Below are 23,673 nucleotides of genomic sequence, written 5' to 3'. Positions count from 1 at the left end.
ACTGTTCTATATAAAGATGGAATAGAAATCTTGAAACTTTTGTGTTCTTTGTCTGTTGGATCTTATCTAATAGCACATGGACTAAGATTTCTAGCATAACTAAAAATCATAAAACAGAAGGAATCTGAGGTATTCTATAGGCGGCCAACCAGTATCTTGGCTCCTTGGGCCTTGCACTGGTTTTCTTGAGCATCTTACAGAGTCGTGATGGTTCTTCTAAATAAAATCAGCCAGTGGCGATTGTTGGAATGTTATCTTAATATTCTCAGCTTGCACATATTTTAATTGTAAGCCTCTTGTCTCAGTTATAGGTGCCAGTAACCAAAAGATTGTTCTTTGAGATAATTTTCCCACAAAACCTATAGTTGTGACACTTCCAGTGATAGGTCAATGTAAACAATTAGACTGCAGAATAGAGTTGGCAGTGTACTTACCACTGGGGATCTTAGCTTTCTCTCCTCTAGGTAATGTTATTCTCTTGTTGTGTTATTTAATTCCAACATACATATAACTAGAAAATGTTTGTATTTTGACTGTACCACATAAGTAAAGGCCTATTGCAATCTGAAAAGAAATTGAGCTGGAATTTGAAAACAGTGAGAACACTGTGTTACTAAATGAGATAAGGATCCATTTTTATGAATTGGCATTTGGATGAGGTACATCTGATAATTATAGTGCAGAGATCCTCTGGCACTCAGGGCTAAGAAGCATAAATAGTGTGGAAAAAAAGTGGAAGAGATACAAATAGTGTATTTTTCTAAGATAATTGCTGCATATATAGTCACACCTGTGACTAGTGGTGTTCCCCAGGGGTCGGTGCTGGTTCCGGTCCTGTTCAACATCTTCATCGACGACCTTGATGAGGGAATAGCGTCCGCCTTCAGCAAGTACGCCGATGACGCAAAGCTGGGAGGAATGGCTGACACACCAGAAGGCTGTGCTGCCATTCAGCGAGACCTGGACAGGCTGGAAAGATGGGCAGGAAGAAACCAAATGAGGTTTAATAAGAGCAAGTGTAGAGTCCTGCACCTGGGAAGGAACAACCGTACAGACTGGGGTGTGACCTGCTGGAGAGGAGTTCTGAGGAGAAGGACCTGGGGGTCCTGGTGGATGACAGGTTGACCGTGAGCCAGCTGTGTGCCCTGGTGGCCAAGAGGGCCAATGGGATCCTGGCATGCATTAAAAGGAGTGTGGCCAGCAGGTCAAGGGAGGTGATCCTCCCCCTCTACTCTCCCCTAGTCAGGCCTCACCTGGAGGACTGTGTCCAGTTCTGGGCTCCCCGGTACAAAAAAGACAGGAATCTCCTGGAAAGAGTCCAACGGAGGGCCACAAAGATGATACGGGGCCTGGAGCATCTTCCCTATGAGGAAAGGCTGAGAGACCTGGGTCTGTTCAGCCTGGAGAAGAGAAGACTGAGAGGGGATCTTATTAATATTTATAAATACCTGAAGTGCGGGAGACAAAGAGATATGGCCAACCTCTTTTCACTGATTTGTGGGGACAGGACACAGGGTAATGGCCACAAAATGGAACACAGGAAGTTCTGCACCAACATGTGAAAGAACTTCACGGTGAGGGTGACGGAGCACTGGAACAGGCTGCCCAGGGAGGTTTTGGAGTCTCTCTCTGTAGATATTCAAGACCCATCTGGATGCCTGCCTGTGCAGTTTGCTCTAGGGAACCTGCTTTGGCAGGGGGGCTGGACCCGATGATCTCTTGAGGTCCCTTCCAACCCCTACAATTCTGTGATTCTGTGATACGTAAAAAAAAAAAAAAAAAAAAAAAAAAAAGACTGATATTAATTTAACAGCTGCTAAAATAAGTGTAAATTACCCTAATATTCAGTATAATTAAGTACTGTTAAATATCAGTTGTTAACTACTATCTGATCACTTGCAACATGACAAATAATAGAGGAAATACAGAATACAGATATCTTCCTGTCATGACCTTTAATCTTAAATGTTGGTCAGCACCTGTTCTTTATTTAACCATACTCTGCCTAGCAGGTTTATCAATCTTGGAAGGAATGTTTTCAAAAGAGGAAAAGGATGCCTGGTTGAATGGAGCTGTAGAGGGGGAGCTGTACAAATTTGAAGAGAGTCATCTTCTTTTCTTAAGTGTTCTGTCCATTCTTTGTTCTTCTGTTCATGTACCCTTCTTTATATGCATGACATAGACTGGATGAGGCAAGAATGTTATCGGTCTGGAGCCCAGAGTAATTATGCAAAGTTTCCTTGTGATAATTATTAAGTGTAGGGTGCTTAATGCAATGTGGTGCGTTCCTGCCGCTCATCGAAGGAAGGAGGTGGCAGAAATGTTCCCATGAGAGAGAGCATGAGTGGGAGGAGATGGGATTACAGCTCCTGCTACACTACACCGTGGGGGGAAGCAATCGGAGGCCAAGGCTTCTCTTTGTGAATCAGAACTTCTTGGAAGAGCGTCAGAATAGATCTTTTTCAGTATATTAGGAATTATTTACATGTCTATAGAGCGAGATTGTGCCACTGAGACTTTTGCACAAATCATAGAATCATTTGGGTTGGAAAAGACTTCTAAGCTCATCGAGTCCAACCTTTAACCTAGTACTTTTAGGGTGTGAGTTAGCTGTATGTCAGCTACTCCATGAGTATTCACACACAGGCTTTCACCTTAGGGTAAATGTTAAGCAATTGTCCCTGCTGCACTGGTAATAAAATGATATTGCACCTATATGAGGAATATTCTGGCATCACAGTATGAAGAGACTGTGACAAGAACTATTCCCTGTATTCTTCTCCTTGTCCTTTTGGAGTACTGGATTGCCAGGGGCGCTCATAAAGAGAAGGCTTGCACCCTTATCCATTTCTGTACTTGTTCCTCTGCAATTCCATTATTTGGCAGCTTTCAAATTTTCTTGCGTGTAATGCAGAGAACAGACTTCCCTAAAGCTATAGGTTATGGAAAGTGAAGAAAAAAAGCACCCTATAGAGGAAAGATGGAGGAAACATGGATGGGTTAAATAATTGCAATGTAACCCACCCTTAAATGTGATGCAAGTACCTGGTGGTGTTTACTAATTCTTGTTGCCATTAGAAGAGATTTTGAAAGCAATATCTTCAATGTAGCTACACTTTAATGAGTCTTTTTCATAGAGAGGAGTATAAAGGAATAGTATCCTTCTAACAGAGCATATTGTTAAGTGTATTTAATGATAGGACCAGACAATTACATGTAACCTTTTGAATTAGTCGGAATAAAGGCCCCATGAATTTCTTTACATCTCTCTTCTAGGATCACTAAGCAACCAAGGCCAAATGGCTTTATATCTGCATGGCATATTGTATTGCTTTTAAAAGCTTTTTAAATGAACATTAGTTCTTTGGCACAGGAATAAATGCATTGTAAGCGTATTACAGCTCTTCTTGAATCACTTCTGTTTTTTGACACGATATCCCCAGGCCAGTGTAAGTGACATGGCTGAGGCTTCCATTGCTTTAGTAAACTTCAGAACCACCATCACTGAAAAGCATTGTGTTTTGTTGTTCCAAGGCTATTTTTTGTTGTTGTTGTTACAGTTTTGTGGGGTTTTTGTTTGTCTGTGTGATTTTTTTTAATTATAAGTAGCTGTCACAGAGAGACAGGGTCTGAGTGTATACTGAAATCGTGCTCTATAGTTGCTGCATCTTTGGAGACGTGGGCAACTAGATATCTATAAGCACAGTCCAGTTTCATCTGAAAACTTTCAGTAAGGAGCCACTCTTTCCTATGAGGATGGTGAGGCACTGATACAGGCTGCCCAGAGAAGCTGTGGATGCCCCATCCCTGGAGGTGTTCAAGGCCAGGTTGGATGGGGCTCTGACCAACCTGGTCTGGTGGGAGGTGTCCCTGCCCATGGCAGGGGGTTGGAATTAATTGATCCTTAAGTGTTGCTCCCAACCCAAGCATTATATTATTCTATAATAATGCATGTGTTACCTGCAAATGTTGAAACTGTTTTTAGTTTCTGTTATAGCTCCCCTGTGTTGACTGGTTTACAGCAGTTATTAGAAACTCCAGTTTCGGACAGAGACATTTTATCTGTATATATTCAGATGCCATATCTTTGAATCACTTGCAATTTAGTGCACAGAAGAAATAAGTTGTTACGCTCAGCCTAGGGACTCGAAGCATAGAATTCAAGTATATTTACTTGCTAAAGGTCATGCAAGAGATGTGTATGAGAACTTATAATAAAACCTAGATCTCTCACATAAATTTGAGGAAGTGAAATGGTATCATAGCTGTTGTATATTACTTATTGCTATGAGTTGTGTCAGATACCCCATGCCTCTACCATCCCTGAAGGTAATGCCATGAAGAGTTAAGAAGTCTGAGTAATAAAAGTATTATTGAATTTTTCATTAAAAAAAAAAAAAGGAAATTTCCACATCTGAACATGTATATTCTGTGAATTTCCAGGAAAAAATGCATATCTTATTGGTATTCTTTTTCTGGGGCCCTCACTGCAGAGTGCTTTGTAGATTTTTTATTTGTTTGGTTGGCTGTTTTTGAGTGTTATCGCTGCTTTCCTAGGAAATGATATAATGAAATAACTTCCTATGTACATTTCCAAGGCAATGTCACCTCAATACCTCAAGACTGGATGCGATGCAGAGATGTTGCTAGAGGCAGAAGCAGACATTGGGATTGTGAGAACATCCCTTGGTACAGCAGCGAGCTTCTCATGGTGGATGAAGCCAGATACACAGCAGGAGCTGTTGGCATCTGCTTCATGTTCTAGTACAACGGTTCTGCTGTGGTGATTGGCACTTGTGAGATAATTCAGATTGTGGATATAGGAAGAGAGAAGTAATCTTTTTTTCTTTTTTTTTTTTTTCCAAAAATTTCTTTGAGCTAAAGGTAAACTTGAATGGAAACTGAAAATAGGGACATGAATATCCTTTCAGATGCCTGTACTGGAAACAATAGCTCTGTATTCTGGTTTAAATCCAGAGACTAGTTTTTCCTGTGTTTCCAGTCACGAGACAGAAGTGCTATCCTCTTTTCCATCGTGGAAGTATACAATCTTTGTGGTCTCTATCTCAGAGCTAAGATAGAGGATGTGTTTCCACCACCTCCTTTCTTGAGTCTATCAAAACACCTCAGGCTGTTGTCTTTCCTTTAGCTTACTTCATAGCATCATGCCAAACAAGGAGGCTACTAATACCAAGTGGGCTCATAGGCTGATGAAAATTATCTAAAGCCAAGGTGCCTGTTATGCTGATCAGTGCAGAAGACTGCTACTGTGTCAAATATTTTTAAGTTCTTTCCAAAGATCGGTCTGCTAACATAAAATACATGGCATTCAGTTTCTTTTAATATTTCAAAGTGTCTGGAAATTATTTGTTTTCCTTTACTTTCATTATGCAAGCAAGTGAAGAAGTTTTAACTATCCTTTGTGAGATCCTCACTGATTCTGAACTTGATTATGGTATTTGTCTGCCTCCTTGTGATTTTCTTTATAATTGCAAACCTGATGTGTAAGTATTTTTCTTTTAATAGGCCATGCTAAACAACTGAGAACAATTGACTCCAGGAATCTCATTTTTAATTTATTACTCAGAAACATGTAAGAGTGATGCCTTTGAGAGACTCATTAATGAACAGATGAGTGTGATCCCATACTTAGTCATCATGTTTTTTCTTTGTGTAAGCAATAGCTAATGCTATCATACCTTCCCGTTGCTGACTAGGTTTTAAATCTTGTGACTAAGATGCTATCCTGAAAGTGACTTCATCTTGTGCATGGCTTATTGCTACTCCAGACAACAACAGTTTCTATTATAAGTCATGTTATTTTTGTAGCACGGGATGTACAGCTCTGAAAAGTAGCTCTTCCATTATAAAAGAAAAGAGGATTAAAAGGTTAGACTCAGATATAACTTAGAAATAAAATTTGAGAATTCTGAATAAATTGTTGTTATACATCTGCTTGTTTAAATGTTAGGAAGGAGTGGTGATATTCTTACAAAACTTCTGTTTGCAATATAAGAAAATGGGACAGTTCTGTTTCCTAATTTCATTAACATTTTTTGTTCTCATTTTATTCTGCAGTGGAGTCTGCAGGGCGAAAATCAGGTCTGTCATGCTAGCCACTGTAAAAACTGCTGGCACCATAAAAACTCATACTAAAAGCTGATTCTGTTCAGATTTTCAGATGATCAGATTGGATGAAATAAATGGATGTGTAGTAAGAGAAAAAAGCATGTGTTAATGGACTTAATTTCTCAAGGTTGTGGAGAAGGTCAGTCATATAAACCTGAAAAATGGCCAATCACGTACCCAGTCCTTGATCCTTACTGGCTTACTGAACTGTTTGCATATGAGGTCTGTAGCAGCTCAGAAAGTCACCGAGAAGAGATGTTTAAAATCACCAGGTACTGGGATTTTGTTTTCATGTTGGGGTTTGTGGTTTGGGTTTTTCCTTCCAAAATATTATGACTTCGGGCTTAACACATTAAACTGAAATACTAACAGTCAACTTGAGAACATCAGCATACCTGTCTCAATTGAAATTATTATTGAATGCTGGGTAATACCTTAAACAGAATTTTAACACTTACGGGTCATGATTCTTACCACTAAGGAAGCTGGCAGCATCTTGTTTTCAAGAGGAAGTGAAAGATGGGCATATTATTTTTCAACACTGGATGGTTTCAACTGGAAGAAAATCCAGACATTCAAACAGGAAGGGAATTAGGGGACCCAAGTTATGGGGAGTTGTATGGACTTCTAGATGCTGGTGGTTGAAAATAGTCTCTAGCAAATTGAAGTCCATTTGAAATGCAACTCAACCTAATATTGATTGAATTAAGATAACAGATTTCACCCCCTGGCTCTGAGTTGTTAGTGTTCATGAACACTTTATATCAGTAGTTCTGTGTGATAGGTAAAATAGAATTACAGATACTGAAAGCTTTCTTTCAGCAAAAATAAAAATGTTCAGATACTTTACTCAGATTTTGCCTGCACAAGGAATTTCCAGTCTCCACAACAGATCTGATTGTCATATGCCTTTGTGGAGCAAATGATTTATAATGAAATTTTCCTTCTGTTTCCTCCACACCTGCGAGAAACCACCTTCCACTTGGGTGTTTTTCAGTACTTAGCACGTGCTCCTGCTGCAATATTGCTTCTGAAAGGATCCTTATAGGCTTACTATCTGTAGAAGACTGGGTTTCTGACTGTGAATCTTGTCTTGTCCACTGAGTAAAGCAGTGCTTTGGGAAAAATAGCCTACGGTCACTTCCATGACAAATATTACAAAGGTCACAGCTACGGGAAAGTTATTGCTGGGTGTGCTGTATTGATATCTCTAAGGATAGGGTTGCCCAATGAAGGAATCAAATCAAACATTTTACCTCCAGTTTCTGCATTAATCTTGCATAAAGTACAGCAAAGTAGCTGTTTGAAGCAATTTGAAATGTTAAGCGTTCCAAGCAGAGTTAGAGTACTGTAAAGGTTGCTGCAGTTGGATGTACGTGATAATTCAAATCAATCTTCTAGACTTGTAACGTGTCTGTGTCACTTACCATATGCACATCACTTCCATGGGCAGGCATTGAGAAGTCTGTAGAAGAAGCTTTTTAATTGTCATTATTATCAGCTTGCAGGAATTATTTTATTTTATTTGGCTTTTTTGAGGCTGTTGTTCAGAAATTAGGAGAGACAGAACGAGTCTTGAGAAAATAGCTAGAAAACAGATGGCACTTTAGGGTTCAAAAGAACATTTTCATGTACTTCTGCAATGCTGTAACACGAGTGTGTTCACAAGCTACCCACGCACATTTGCATGGTGTAATCCTAGATTCACTAAATTCAGTGGCAAAATCTAAACTGATAATCACTCTGTGCATGAATGTGTATTCACACTGTGTAAATGACTTAATATACTGAATGGAATGTAAAATTGGAGAATCTTAATAGTCTGGGTAAAATTAATTCTTTTTGTATTTACAGAGGTTTCTGTTTTAAATTCGTGCACTGCTTATGAGCCTAGCTCGTATTTTTATTTCTTATTAGAAACTCATTCTGAGTAGTATCTCACTGCTCCAATATGTGATTACAGTGGTATTCCTTGAGGGGTAAGAACTTACTTAGATTGAGGAAGTGAAAACAAATTGTCCCCTTAGCTATTTGTTTTCAAGAGAGACTTTGCAAGACTCAAAATGCGTAGCTATCTGCATCTACAGAACAGAAACATCAGCTATCTACAATTAAGAGGAATTAAAAGTATTTTTGATTCAAAGGTAAAAGTAGACTTTTTCTTCTTTTTAATCAGTCACTCGTAGATTTATTTTGGCAGCGTCATGCTTATGTTTTTGAAATGTTTTTTTGACAGTCTTCCACTCCCCCCTTGTTTGATCTTAGCGCATCTGGTTTTCCATGTCTGCATCCAGAGACAGCATTTGCCAGTTTGTACTTTTTTTTTTTCACTTAATCTCATAAACTCTGCCTGATTTCTTCTTCCATATTTAATGTTTGCCGTATCGTCTCTTCTCCTGAACGTTGCATAAAATAGTTGTTATGAGTCAGTTCTCTAGCTGGAAGCAGCTAGATTTCTTTTAAACGTCCCACATTTCAGTTGATAGGAAATAGGTCTGCTTTGTGGTTGGCCGCCACATAAAAGTCTGGAGGGGAAGCAGTAAGAAACTGTTGACATCATTGCCTTCATAATCAACCAGGTGCAGGGGCTTGGAAGTGCACAGTCCCTTCACCTCCAAATGCCATTCTGAACATGACTACCGCAACTAATTAATTCTCCACAACGTTACTGCTCCTTGTCCAAGAAAGAAAAGCTTCCACTTGTCAGAAATTCACTTGTCTTTTAATGAATAAACAAGTGTGTTTACTTCTATCTGCATCTGAGTCATTTCTCACACACAAAGTGCTCGCCTACGCAGGATACTTTTTCAAACAGCAGCCAAGGTCTAGTGTTAATTAGACACCATACGCATACTATTCCCAAATTCTATAAAATTGTGTCAGACAGAAATAAAAAGTAAAGTTTGAGGGAAAGTTTAATCAAGAATGAGAATCGCAAATGTCCAAACCCGCATGTTACTTGTATCAGTGCACATGCAAAAATGTATCTTGGTTTCAGTTAGTCAGGCATACTTGGAGCAAGTCTGTTATACTTTGAAAACAGAGATATGCTTCATTACGTGCAACGTTTGTTCTACAGGCAATACTTTAATTTGACCTCCACCAGTGTCATCAAAATTTTTCTTTTTTCTTTTTTCTTTTTTTTTTTTTTTTGTAAAAATGTTTTATGCAACTTTGCCTTTTACTTAACCTCCAGAGCTCATTGGAGGCCATGCAACTTTAGCTGTCTATGCCATTCAGGATTTCCATGGTTGTGGTTTCAACTTCTCAACCAATTCCTGGCCTTTTCAGGTATATGAAAATTGGCTAAACTCTTGTTCTGTTACTATCTAGAGCTTTGCAAACAAGACTGGCTCCCTGTGTGTATATTCAATCCAGAGCTGAACCAGTGGAACAAGCAATTTGCTTCATTAGTTTCCAGCCACATGCAGTAGTGTTTTGTGCCATTATACTGACCGTATCGGCTTAACTCCTTGCCAAGAATAAATAGAAGGGGAAAGCTGCATTTCCACAATGTGAAAGAGGAAAAACTCCAGTTTTCTCACTCGATTATTTCTTTTGCAGAAGCTGAGATGCCATTTCATGGATTCCAGGTATCTTTTATAATAGAATGGCTGGGGAAATGCTACTCTGTCAAGACTGGACCTCTTCAATAATCAACTGTTTGTTCCTCAATGCCTCAGGCCTAATGAGATCTTTCTGTTCATTTCACCATGCAAGTGGACCCTTCTTCTTCCCTACCCCATTCCGATAAAATTCTCTGTCCCTCTGACACCACCTTCCATATATGTCTCTGTGTGTGCCTCAGGTTCTGATGCCAGGTATCATGTGGAATTCCCTTGATCTTGCTCCATAGTTTCAGTCTCTGATTTCTTTTCAAATCATGACGTTAACTAAAAATAATCTTTTTTGCTAGATTCCGTAATTATTGGTACAACATTGTCAGTCACATTTCTAGTTTGTCCTCCGAGTCATTACGTTGTTGTTCAATAATTTCAATAATAAATTTTAGTTACCCCTAAGTCTCTCTTTCTGTCTTTTAATATTCCATATCTAACATCAGTACAGGGCTTCATTGTGCTGCTTGATTCTTGGATTCTTGCTTACTGTTAGATGCCTCTTAAAAATAACCTTTGCTTCCCCTGGCTCTTACATATTACTGTCTGTAGTGTTACACTGGGTGTTTCTAGGTCACCTGTTTGTTATTGGCTCAGTCATCCTTATGTCCTGGGCTTCCTGCCCTCCCGTGCTGTCACGAGGCTGTCATTTGCCATTCTCTTCTTTAAGTGGAGGTCACAGTCCTAGCTGTTCCCCTCAGACTGTACGAAGCTTTAGTCATGTAGCATCCTATTAATTCTGTCTTCTTAGACACCCTACTTATTTGTGCTCAAATATGTTTCCTGGATTGTTTAAAGTCTTTATACAGTGTCCGCTTTCAGCAAATGCATATTGTAAAACCAGTTTGTAACTAAGAAGCTACTTCAACTTTTCCACATGTACCTCCACTAGGGAAAAGCTCTAGAAACAGACAGTGTATTAAATCTTTCCCTTTGGTATTGGGTTTCTATCCCTACTACACTCCAGCTTGCTGAGCTGTGACTACATGTAAATGATTGTATTCATTTCATGTTGCTGTGGTGCTTGGTGAGGAGGATTTGCCTTCTGCATAAACTATAACAAAGGAGCAACATTTAGCTCTATGTGAGGGCAAAAGGCAAAGAATTGAGATACTGGTTAGCACTGTCCCCAGATTTTTAAAGGGTTATACATATTTCATTTGCCTTCCCCTTAAGCAGCTAGGATAAAGAATTTGCAGTCGTGTACGAATTTTATGTTACTTAAGCAGTTTTAGAATGTTTTAACTTTTTTGAGCAGGTGACCAGATAATATAGGTCATACCTACAAGTTATGTTAATATGCGAAGACTTTGTATTTGAGCTACTGCAGTCTGATTTGAGTTGAATCACTAGACACTTATTTCTGTCTTAGCAGTTTCTGTCATAGCAGGATGCAGATGTGTTCAGTTCCCATCTGAATCATCAGCCCTGTGCTGAAAATGTGACATCTTATAACAGTGTTTCATAAGTCCTATAAAGAAACAGTTTTGACTGATAACAACGTTTAACAACATGTATAAGTATTGGAAAAATCAATTGAAAAGTGGTGAGGTGGAAATCTCAAGTGAGGTCCACAGATCCTCTAGCAGGAACTTGCAAATGAAATTAAAAAGGTTTTGAAAAGGAACTGAGTCCTTTGGGGAAAAGGTGTTCTTGTTTCAGGTCACCTTTAGTTGTGCTTCTTTTGCTTAATTTTTTTTTTTTTAATTTTTATTTATTTTTTGGCATTTATTTATTCTTGTGGTTTTTTGGCAGATGGAAGCATTAGCCAAATGGACAGTTGATAAATGAACAGTAACGTCAGTCTAGAAAAATGAGAAATCACCACAAAAGCAAAATGACTGTCTGATCAATTAAGTAAGGACGAGTTAGGTGAAAGCGATTCAGTTTGTATTTTAAAAGAAGAGAAATCTCTGCAGTGTGATTTAGTGAAGTAAGAAAGTTGATGCTATTATACATCTCTTCATACAAATATCTGTGAGATTAAAAGGAGAATGAGAGGGCTCCTTTTTAAGGGGGTGGATTTAATTAACAAAGGACATAGTGCATACAGTTTTAAAGCCCTTTTCCTTAGGGCTTTTCAGAAAAGAAAAAAATCACTCATATTAGCAAAAGGTTCAGGTTTAGATTTCAGAAGAACACAACCCAAAAGACATTTTGAGAAGTTGGCTAAATTCCCATTGTGTTCAGTAGGAACTGGATCAGTCACTTAATGAAAACGTTGTGTAACTGGTCTTATTCGGTTTTATTAGACTTCGCTATGTTTCCCTTGAGACCTTTCGGTGCATATGTTAGTTAATCTGCTAGGAGACCAGGAGTTTACTTAGGTATCTCACATGGATCATTTTAATATCAGTGCTTAAGTATTTTGAACTTGCAAGCATTATGCTTTAAGTATTGTTCATGAGCCTTCTGGCTTTGTGGCATAATGTTTCAAACACCTTTTCTTTTTCTACTTGCAGATTGGCATTTTCAGGTAGAGGTGGAACAATCTTAAGAATTCAACTTCTGTGATCCCAGAAAACCCTGTGAGCAAGGGAGGGTACATAAAGAAGATAGTTAAATAATTTAATACCCCCCTTTTCTACACAATATTGAAAAAATCCGATAGAGCTCTGCCTTCCAAAACTTCCTCAGTCAGACTGACAAAGGCCAAATTGGCAGGATCATTTTGAGGAGTGAGCGTAAATCATTGTTCAGGCTAGCCAAGCTCTGATCTTTTCTCTAAGCACCAAAAAGAAAACAGGTGTTTTACAATTAGGCATTGGCTCTTAGCATTGACACCATCAGCCATTTTACGAAACCTGTGAAGAGCTACATGTTTCAGGTCAGTTCTGGAAAAGTGAAGTGTAAGTAAGAAAATCTCCAAGTACTGCTCACCCAGATTCATTGCATTCTGTGACAAATTTTCACTTTATTAATTCCCGGTTCGATCCTTTCTAAAAACAATAATAAATGGCTAATTTTTTCAATGACAAATGGAAAAAGATACAAAGCTGTACTAATCTTGAGACTGAATAGGAGACAAGACTATATCTGTTATTGAGCCAGCTTTCAAAATGTGGAGAGTCAATCTTCTTTATTTTTTTGTACATTTAAACATTTCCTTTTCTACTTTATCATAGAATCTGTTAATAGATTTAAATGTAAATAAAAAGTGTAAAATAATAATAATTCTTTCAAGCTGCAACGCTGTCTGTGACAGAGGACATTATTAATTAACACTATTATCTCATTCTTATTGCTGAAGAATAAATAACATGCTACTAACGTGAATCTGATATGTATATCTGAAGCAGTTTGGAGTTAAATACGGTAAATGGTACCAAAATATGTCACTGTGCCCTAAATTCTTATTTGTTATGTGATACTGGACAATCCTGCAGTATATATAGTGAAAGATAGTGCTTGTCTTAAAAATGTTCCTGAACATCTTACTAACACTGAACCGCTAACATTCCTTCTTCTGTCTTCAGCACTCTGATATAAAAACAGTTCTTGGCTAGGAGAATGTATGGAAATTAGTACTCAGCTCAGTTTTGGAGAAAGATTCACTTAGTAGATTATAACTTCTAAAGAGGTAAGGATAAGCTTAAAATCACTGTCTTGACTTTGGGTGACCTCCTGAATTAAGGTCCTGTCTTCAGAGAGAAAAGTCTGTAGTCTTCTCTGATAAATTTTGGCTGAGTGATCTTAGAGCCAAATTTTGAGAAGAAGAAAAGCAGATGCTTGTGCATTTTCTGTTTTATACTACTGAAACATTTTCTGAAACATTTTCTGTTACATGCTACTCACCTTTAGGTTGACTTTTGGGTACTTGCACATGCAAGTGATTATTTAGATGCCTTCTGTATACAAACTTTGCTTGATCTTTTGATCTGAAACAAACTTTGTACAAATGACTCAGTGAATTACAGGAGGCTTCTGATCTGTCATTGTAAGGCCTGGTCTATATGTACTGTAATTAAATGGTTAGAAGGCTCCATCGGTGTGAGCCTCTATGGCTGCCTCACCTGGAAAATCCATCAGGCTTCAGTGTATCAGCAGCCACTGAAAATCATTCCAGCTGGAAATACACTGATACAATTTTTGTATCACCTATTTAAGTCAATGCTTCTTTCATTCCCTGCCCCTGTATGTCAGTCAATAGCCATGGAGAAGTGTGGGTGTTGCTGAAGCGGTTGGGAACTTTATTAGGTTCTACATGAAAACTGAGCTCCTTGCTCAGTGAGAAGTATCACTTGATGTAAAACAATAAATGTTAGTCTGCCCCAAACTGGAGACTTAAGGATTTTGAAGAATGCCTCAATGCTGGTTTATTTTCCACCAGGAAAAAAAAATCAGGAATGTTTGCATTTGATTTGTTTAGAGAATATAGACTTAAACCAGTGAGGCTTCTAACTCATTTGTAAGGTATCGTTCCACTGCGGTCTTTATGTATACAACATAGCATAAGAGATCGCTTCACTTAACAGAGTGAATACCTGTCAACGTGTTTGGTATCGCCCACGATATAACATGAAAATACAATTCTTTATAATTCAGAAGGAGTGGTAATTTTAAAACCCGACTCCAGCACAGTTAGAAATATTGAGACAAGCAATTACCGTGAGCACTTGACAACTTTTTTTCAAGTTGAGCTTTTTTATAATGCTTTTTCCATCTAAGTGAGATTGATGTAGTGTGATTTACTACACATAAGTCCCTGAAAATGAGAGGGAAATGTTAATCCAGTGAGCTGCCTATTTTCCATGTCATTAGTGTGGTTTCTGCAGAGAGGGGAAGCGCGAGCTCCCTTATTGGGGCTTCAGAACTACGACACAAAAACTCAGAGGAGGTCCCTAAACAAATCCATATGTAATGGCGGGAGCGATATAAGTTGCATTATTTGAAACTTTTCAAAGTAGCAAACATAATCCAAACCAGTTTTGTATAATCCTATATTAAGAGGTGGTTAGACAAAACATGACCTAATGAGGGATGACAAAGAAAAACAGAGAGTTCTGTTTTTCAGGTGGGGAAACATCTTTTTTCTTTATATAATCAGATCATAGTGTAATTCAGGTTGGAAGGGACTAATATACTCTTGTCTGCCAAAATGCACATTAATATACTCTAAGAAGATTACTTCAGTGGGGATGAATAATTAATATCTGGAGTTGACTACATAATTTGCACTTTTCCAGATTTGCAGAGTTGAGGTTCAATTTGAATTCCTTAGATGTGCACTTAGGCACACAAATGAGTTCTTAAACATTTAAAATCAGCCTTATGTTTTGTCAGACTCCTGCTTTTCTCTGAGAAGACATTAACACCCACAAATTCAATGACAAAAGGAGAACGAGAGCCAAGAAAAATAATAGTTGCATGGGAGCTGTTTTCCTTCCATATACTCTTGGGGATCGTGCCCATGATCCCTTTTGTCCATAAGGGTGAACTCTATGTATGCAGAGCAATAATACCTCGTATAAATGCATGTTGGAGTGGCTGGAAACTTTTAAAAATAGAAATGTATCTAAATCTAACCTGACTGGTGCTTAAATCTGATGGTATTGCAGCATTTTGCTATAAATTTTATGATGAACTCTAGAGATGAAGTTTCATAATCTCTGCTAACAAGGTAATTTTCAAGTCTGTAATTATGTGGCTTGCTGCAATTTATCAGGAGACTATTATTTTCAGGCATTTTCAGGTCACTGAATCCTCAGGGAAGTAGCAAAACTCCACAGAGCAACAATTACCTGCGTATTTCTGAAAATTCACTTCCCCGTTTGAAAGTATCTAGAAGACTTGGTGCAAATACCTATGTGACTGCGTTTACTGTACAGGCATGTACTGGAAACTAATACGCTGTCAGAGTGATAATATTAATGATCATGGAAATACGATGTTACTAAACATCACCATTAAGTACTGCTAATCCACGGGCCACAGGGCAGTACTGCAGCTCTTTTTCTTCTGTCCAGTGCCCTTGGACTGGCTTACATCAGAACTTCTCAAAAACTCCACAGAAGAAGTAGGAATCTGGACCCAAACTGCTGCTTGCTTGTCCCATCCCTAAATCTAAATCCGCAGTTTGGGGCAGATAGCAACCGGCCACTATCAGCATGACCTGCACCTCTATGTAGTTTCTCCCCATTTCTTTTTTTATCAAAGCTGTTTTCAATTTTCAGACCTTTCTCTGACCACTGGCCGGTGCCCACTCAGCTCTCCTCAACGCCATCTTCTCAGCCAGCCCCCAGTCATCACCCGTTTGAACAGAGTAATAGCATTACATGTTGGCATACACTTCTCTGTACTTCTCGGTGACTGTCAGAGATGTTGAACTGATATTGTCACAGTTTCTTTTGGAGCGTCCATGAAGGCATACGGCTGGACAGGCTTCTCTGTATATTGCCAGTATTTCTTGGAGTCTTTCTTTGGGCCCTACCAGGCTGGGCTTCACGTGAAGTGACAGATGTGATAATTTTCAGTGGCAAGCTTCAAGAGGACATAGGTAACAGCCAAGCCTGTCATGAAAAATGCTTAGTGACTAATATTGAGACTTGAGAAAGCCAGTTTTTGGCATAGACAGGAGGGTAGATCACCAATGTAAATGGTACAGACAAGTTGCAGAGCAAAACGATTGCTAAAGAGCTTCAGCTGCATTTCCAGAAGGAAAAAAAAAAAAAAAAAGTTAAAGTGGTTGAAGTGCCATGACTGAGTGCAAGATATGGGTGTGCTGGTGCTGCTGTGACTGCTGGTGTGACTTAGCACTGGCCTCGAAGCCTGGCAGGGAGGTGTTCCAGCTTGCTGCAGGTACTGTGCTGACAAAGCAGTGTGCGTAAGTCTTACCAACACTGGGATCTCTCTATCTCTCTCTCTCTCTCTTTTTTTTTTTTTTTTTGTGGCCTGCAATATCTCTGGGGCCACTGTGAAAATATATTCATCTAGAAGCCCATTTAATTATGTGGTTCTGAACATCTGTCAAAAAAGGTCCCCTAAATGCTAAGATACAAGAAACAAGAGTTTTATCTTCTGAAGACAATAAATCTAAATGGCTCGTATTCAGGAAAATTTAATTAAAATACATTCAGCTCTTATCTTTCCCAATCTCATTAACTTCATACTTTTGGAGTGCAAAATTTTCTCTGTGCAGCCTCTGGTGTGATGTGCTGCGTTATTTTGCCAAACACCTTTGGATTTTATAGTCAATATACTCTCAGTATGTAGCCTACATCATTTCAGAAGTTGGCCTAAAATCACGCTGACTGACTCCAGACTGCGATTTGCTTTAGGTTGCTGAGTTTGGCTTCCAGAGCCCAGCCCCAGTGCCATTAAAGTCAGTAGGATTCTTTCCGTTGGCTTTTGCAGGATTTGGATGAGATCCATCATGTGTAATTCCTCCCCCTGCTTCCCTTCCCCTCCCTGAAATATTCTTAAGGAAAGTTGTAATATAATCTGAAGAATAACAGTTTTGGGCCAGATTTTCAGTTCCTATAAAACCGAATAGATTTTTTCAAGTCAGTAGAGCTATGCTTATTTACATGAGCTTAATATCTTCACGTACAGCCTAATATCTCTCCAATAGTCCACAAAGTTCCCTCGATTCCTTTATGTAAAAACCAAAACGGTTTAAACCATGTTTCGCTTTGATGTCAAAGTCCTATATAGTGACAGCTTACTTTGAACTTCTATCAATTATTTTGCCTGTTATCCCTTCATATAGCCTTAATGCATACCAAAACAATCTATAATTTCTTCTGCGATGGTATTGTCTGGTAATTTGGTCATTTGGATGGGTTTTCTCAGCTTTAATTGGCTGGATAGCAGCGTCAAAATACATTAATGTTATGAATTTATCGACCTTGATAACTGACTAATTAAATTTATTACTGTGGTATCCAACTTCTTTCTCAGAGTTCTCATGCAATGGAAAAGCTGAATTGGGGGGATTATAGGATCTCAACCAAAAGTTTCATCTTCAGCTGAAGGGTGTTGCAGTGGAAATGGCTTTTTCAGTTAGAAATTAGAGCAATTATTTATAGATGCAGGAGAAATCCTTTATACTTCTGTGAGTCCAGAGAAATTTTGAAGCTAGCAGATTTATTCTGGATTCGTGCTGGTGTTCCTGAAATCAAAATATGGCCATAGGAATAAAATTGTTCTCTTGTGGCACAGCACAGCATAAACAATGAGCATATTTAGGATGCAGGAAAACCCCATCTCTACAGAGAGCAAACATTCAATGAATTTTATAATATAATAATAATATATTCAAAAAGGAGGAGAAAGACAGAAGATGTATATTTAACCTGAGCATCGGGAAATAGCATACCAGCCGTAGGTTTTATTTGTCTGTGCAGCAGTCCCTAAGGGGAATTGAACCAAATATATTTTTTACTAACTTTCCATTCCTAACTCTTAATCAGAAGTCCAGATACTAACTTCTTTTGGAACGTGAAGCCCCCTCTGACAATAAGTGGAAGCTGAAATTCAGCAACACTTAACTCATTCCCACGGCAGCATCACATATTGTGGTGGACTGATGGAGGGTTTAACATGCTTTTACTTTACAAGTTCTGGGGACATTTCTCAAAATGTTTTTTTTTAAAGCATTCAAACAGGAGAAAGCAGCTAAATGAAAGTATGTATACTGTTGTCGTAAGGCACTGTCACTGTTTGAACTGCAGTTTTTAATTTGATGTAAAAACCATTTGTTTCTTTCATGATACATTGTCCAGACTAAAGATGTGATTTAAATCTCATGCCACTGAAGGCTGATCATACATTGTAAGTTCAAAACAAAGGCTTGAAACTATTGAACAAAGCTGGAGAGGAAAGACAAAAAGTGTGGCTGATGAAGATGTGAATCTGATTCTGCTTTCACACCCGTGTGTATTTAGCGAAAAATTTCCCTGTTGCAGAGGGGCTAACTTCCCTGCAATACAGACCAACAGCACACACAGTCTCAGTGTCAGAGAGATCCTAATTAAACAAGGAATACTGCAATTTGCTCTCATTTATTTAGGATAGACCAGAAGTAACTGTATTTTTCAGCGTCTATAAAGTTGAATTGACTTCCCAACGAGTTTCATATAAAAAACAAAATGCTGACACGGGAACAATTATTTTCCTCACACTAAAAAGTTTTAAATGAAAACTTTCAGACAACATTTTATCTGCAGCTGTTTGTCCAAATAAAGAGCTTGATTCCTAATAAATTTACCCCATTTTCAAACTTCAGAAAGTTTTACAGGTACTCATTTTCGTGTTTTCTCCCCTCCAAATGGATCTGTCAGTTGTAACAGGAGTGAAACAATATCTTTTTAGGCTAAGTTGGGGTGTTCTTATGCTTGTTTTTATTGTTGGCTTGGTGGTGTTTTTATGTTTTTTTTTTTTTTTTTCCTAATATTTTTGCCTTTTATTATCCCGGATTTTGTTTGGTTGGGGATTTTTATTCATGTATTTATTTATTTGCTTTGCTGTCTGTACTCTGTGTAGTGATTGTGCACCACTGGGCTATGCTACAAAAGGTCTGTGTGCCACATAACTCTCAGAAGTGCAAATACTGTAAGCCCTCAAGGGAGTTGTGGACGTGTAGGACAATGTAGAGCTGTCTGAGGATGGTGGCCTGGAGGTGGAACTTTCACAAAGCAAATTTTTAATTTCATGTGCTATGGCTAAATGATGTTTTGCAATTCATGAGATGCATTTAATCAAAGCATGTTTCAATGCATGAATTATGACTTGACTAGGTGCAGAGAAGTTACCTCTGTAATTGGTGAAAAGCCTTATTTGAGTTTAGGCAGAAAATAAACGTGGACCTTGAGGTCCACACTCTACAATAGAGACAGGTACCTAACTGGACGGTTGGATACCTCTGTCTTAACCTAAAATTTCTTTGTAAGTCAAGCACCAGTGTTGCTGGAATAAAGACAGCAAGCATAAGCACTACTGAGATCTTCTCCTGGGATGAGCCTAGGGACTTTCCTTGTATTTTCTTTTACAACTCAGCATAAATTGAGGTATCTCAAAACAGCTACAGATATAGCAGTTTTGATGTCCCTCCTTATAGCATTTTATTTACAATATATGTCAGCAATACTAAATTGTACTTCAAAACTAAACGGTACTTCATTTCTTCATTTTCTTAAATAACTTTTTTTTGATATTTTAGGAGATAAAGGAATTTGTTTGTTTTTTTTTTTTCCCTCACTACTTCATTTATATAGTTCCCTCTCATGTAAACAAAAACCAGTCTCAAAACATATACGATGGTATCTTTACTAATGTATTTTCAAAAAAATCGTCCATGTCCCCTACCAGTTTATACTAACTACGTGAAGAACAGGATCACTCAGTGGCATCAGACTAGGAAAAAAAGTAGTAATGTTTACAGAAAGTATGAAATTTTTTAGTTTTAAATACTATTTCATTTTATTAAAGTTTTTTTTTTATATTCATAGTTATTGAATTCAAATTAAAAACATTCTACAGTTTTGTTTCTTTTCCTTTTATTGTAAAGCAGATTACTAATATATGTCTGCGACTTTTAATTAAAGTAAGCAGAGCTTTTACCAGCAGGAAGAATGAAAGCCCAGTGAATGGTTCACCTTGAAGACTTTTTTTTTCTTTTATATGTAATTTCAGATGCTGCACAACAAACATGTGATGGTCCGTGTTGGAGGAGGATGGGAGACTTTTGCAGGTTACTTACTGAAGCATGACCCATGCCGAATGCTGCAGATCTCTCGAGTGGATGGGAAAACTTCTCCAGTTCAGAGCAAGTCTCCAACCCTCAGGGACATGAATCCAGACAATTATCTGGTTGTTTCTGCCCATTACAAAACCAAGAAGGAGATTAAGTGAAATAAGCTTCTCATGTGATTGGGACTCTATATATGTAGGTCCAAATTATTTTCTCAAGTGTAGCAAAGTTAGTTTATGCTTTAAAAGGACTTCAGAAACTTTCAGACTGGAAATGGCAACCCATTTTGAAGATCTTTGAATTGTAGAAATATTTATTTCTAGTACTGTATCTTTTATAGCAGATTACCCTTGCTAGGCTAATTACTACAATCAGATAAGAAATAGACATATATTTTTAGCCAAATTATTACTCTTTAATACGTGAATGTATACTTAGAGTTACATAAAGGAGTGGATCCTGTTAAAGGAAGAAAATACATAATACAGTATATTTGTATGAAAATCTTATGACATTGAATCCTTGACTGTTAGACTAGTTGGAATATATATATGCAGGTGGAAAATTAGTATTTGTGGAAATTATTTGGTAATGCCTCTTGAAATGAAATCAGAATTGACTATTATTATGGGTTGCAAGATTTTCTTAAGCAATAGAATATAGAGACTTGTTGCATGCCAAACAATTTCCCAAAGTGATTACTTAAAAAAAACATAAAATAGCCCAAGAAGAAAGACCCACAACCCTTCTACTCTTTAAAACAAAAGGCAATACCGAGTGCTAGATCCGCACGTAGATCCTTCCTCTTTCTGACAGAGTTGCCCAATATAGAAGCAGAACGAAGCTGAGAGGTTGCCCCTTCCCCTGTCAGACAACAGAGGTGGCCAGCTGTACTAGCAGGGTGGCGTTTTGCAAGCCATGAAGGGAAGCAGTAAAAGATGCATGGCCCTTCTACCCAAGGAGGGGCTTCAGAAGAGACTAGTCCCTCCTCCATCACAAAACATTATCCTCTTCTTGAATGTGAGCTTTTCCTTCCCCTTATTTTTCATTCTATTGGTCATGCCAAATACAAAATATTCATTATTCTGTCAGTAGAGTGATTCACATTCTTGTAAATCATTCACACACCTCTAAAATAGCTAAAGACATATTGGGGCTTAGTTCATAATTTTGGCTACTTTTCTTTGTTTATATTTGGTAATTTATGTGCCTTATAACTTCCTAGAAAAATCATTTTATAGGATTATTTCACTGACTGTATAAATTCGAGCAGAACTCAGTTGTTTCATTACAAATGAAATAAACTTTTTTAAAATACTCATATGTTTTCAAAGTCTTGTTTGGTATTTGTAACCTGTATTCCTGCACTTTGCTGCTACTGAGTAGATGCCTACAACGTAGAACTGCTTGCTAACCTAATAATAAGGTAAGCAGCAAATGGTGGTGCAAACATTTACTTATGACAGATAGCACAGAAAATACTTGGATTTTGTTTAGAATTAATTTTCCTTTGCAGGAAAAGAACAGAATCAAAAGTGTTCCTGAGGTGTTTTTTTTTTTTTTTTTTTTTTTTTTAAGTATCAACTGCTATTTTTCTGTACTTTTTAATTTTAATAAATACCTTTATAATCTTCTCCTGTGGTCTTAAAAATTAAAGGCAAGATTTCTTTTGGCTACAGCAAGACAAGCTCAAGACCTTGTGTCTTCATGCTCAACGCCTTACTAAAACCAGCACTTGTTATCACACATCAGTAGAACCATCCTACCTATAAATACCTGCTAAATACTAGCAATACACAGTTGCTTGGTGCACAGTACTAAATAGCAGTACATAACTCTAAACATGTTGCTGGAAAGAAAACTTGTAGACTTTTATTCTTATTTTAAGCTATTTTCTAGGAAAAGTAAACATATACTTGAGCGGTAAGTCCTTCAAAAGGCCATAGCAAGACACAAATCTCATAGAAACAATATATGTAGCCCTAAAAGTAGTGGGGAACAGACCATAAGCAGCACTAATTTTTGTTTTGTTTTCAAAAAAGAAAACAAGGAAGCACAGCTAAAAAAAAAGAAAAAAGTTCCTAATATATGCAGAGAGATCTGTTTTTAAATGAAGAGAGAAGAAAAAAAAAAAACAACTTGAAAAGGTGTCAGATGTTTACTTTGCAGTCATGGTTACTCTTTTAAACATAAATAGTTGTGTTTCCATCATCCATGTTTAAGTTTACATTACTATCTTTTCTATAACGTATTGGAAGATATTTACATGTTAATAGATTAAGAACAGACATTTACAATTTTATATATATAAGCTATACTTAGATTTATTTTAACATTAAGCATCAACAAATAATCCCAGTAAATCCAAACCAAGATTTTAAATTTAAAAAATAAATAAATAATAAACTAAGGTATGCATTTGGACTGTAGCTAGCAAACAGTCTTTTTTCATTTAGGGTACTCAAGCATCCTAAAATCACATTAAAGTACTACCTGACTTAAAACTTCAACCTAATTGGTGGCATAATAGGAGTCCTATAACGGATTTTTTTTTTAAAGTACTGCCTGCTACCACCTGGAGTAAAAGGTTTTCAGGTGGGGCTTCTGTCATTTGATGCACCTGGGATGGGTGTGGAGCAAGGAGAAGGAAGTTAAAGGAGGAGAGTCAATAAAATCCTGCAGTAATGTAACCCACTTTGGAGAGAGGGGCTGGAGGTATCCTATTTGGAAGGTAAGTGTAGCTCATTAGAGAAGTGGTGTTTTATTATTGTACTAGGCTCTGAAGCAATGTTGAAGTTGTTTTTTTTGTGGTTTTCTTTGTTCAGAGGATTTAGGAGTCTAAAATTCACATTACAAAGTTAAAGCTGAGCACCCACATCTTGCTGAAAGAGTTAGAGCGCTTGTTGTTTGCTAGTATGGGAACAGAACAGGTTTCTTGAAGAATGTTATCTGTAGAGGGGAAACAAAGTTGGTCATTAGTTATTCTGGATGATACTTAAACTTTCTGTGGTATGGTGTGTGGCTAGTAAGGTATCTTGCACAGATTCCTAGGAGACTGAACTGAATATCAGAGTACCACCAGGTACTCTGACCTGCAGCGTATCAGATGTGCAAACGTTCTTTTGTATCCTAAGCAAGATCTGTTGAGACTCTGAAATAGTTCCTTGTTACAACAGTGAGTAGCAAAAAGCTGAAGTGTTGACACATCAATGGAGGTTGACAGTAAGGAAGAGGACC

The 23,673-nt window shown here is 37.8% G+C and overlaps 1 protein-coding gene across 8 annotated transcripts in view; it reads left to right on the top strand.

Annotated features, from left to right (window-relative positions):
* The window catches only part of GAS2 (growth arrest specific 2), a 92,854-nt gene extending 71,097 nt beyond the window's left edge, over nucleotides 1–21,757 (top strand). For 7 of the 8 annotated variants that reach the window (XM_083838048.1, XM_083838043.1, XM_083838047.1 and 4 more), the window contains one exon: nucleotides 20,379–21,757. In XM_083838048.1, the coding sequence (XP_083694174.1) occupies nucleotides 20,379–20,597 (219 nt within the window). In that variant the 3' untranslated portion in view covers nucleotides 20,598–21,757. Of the gene's footprint in view, nucleotides 1–9,693; nucleotides 9,723–20,378 lie in introns of all 8 variants that reach the window. The other variant, XM_083838050.1, reaches the window with a different exon arrangement.
* Nucleotides 21,758–23,673: the final 1,916 nt, after the last annotated feature.

The sequence above is a fragment of the Anser anser genome, assembly GCF_964211835.1.
Source record: "Anser anser genome assembly, chromosome: 5".
Classification (NCBI taxonomy): Eukaryota; Metazoa; Chordata; class Aves; order Anseriformes; family Anatidae; genus Anser; species Anser anser.
This window is presented reverse-complemented; position numbering and strand designations above follow the sequence as displayed.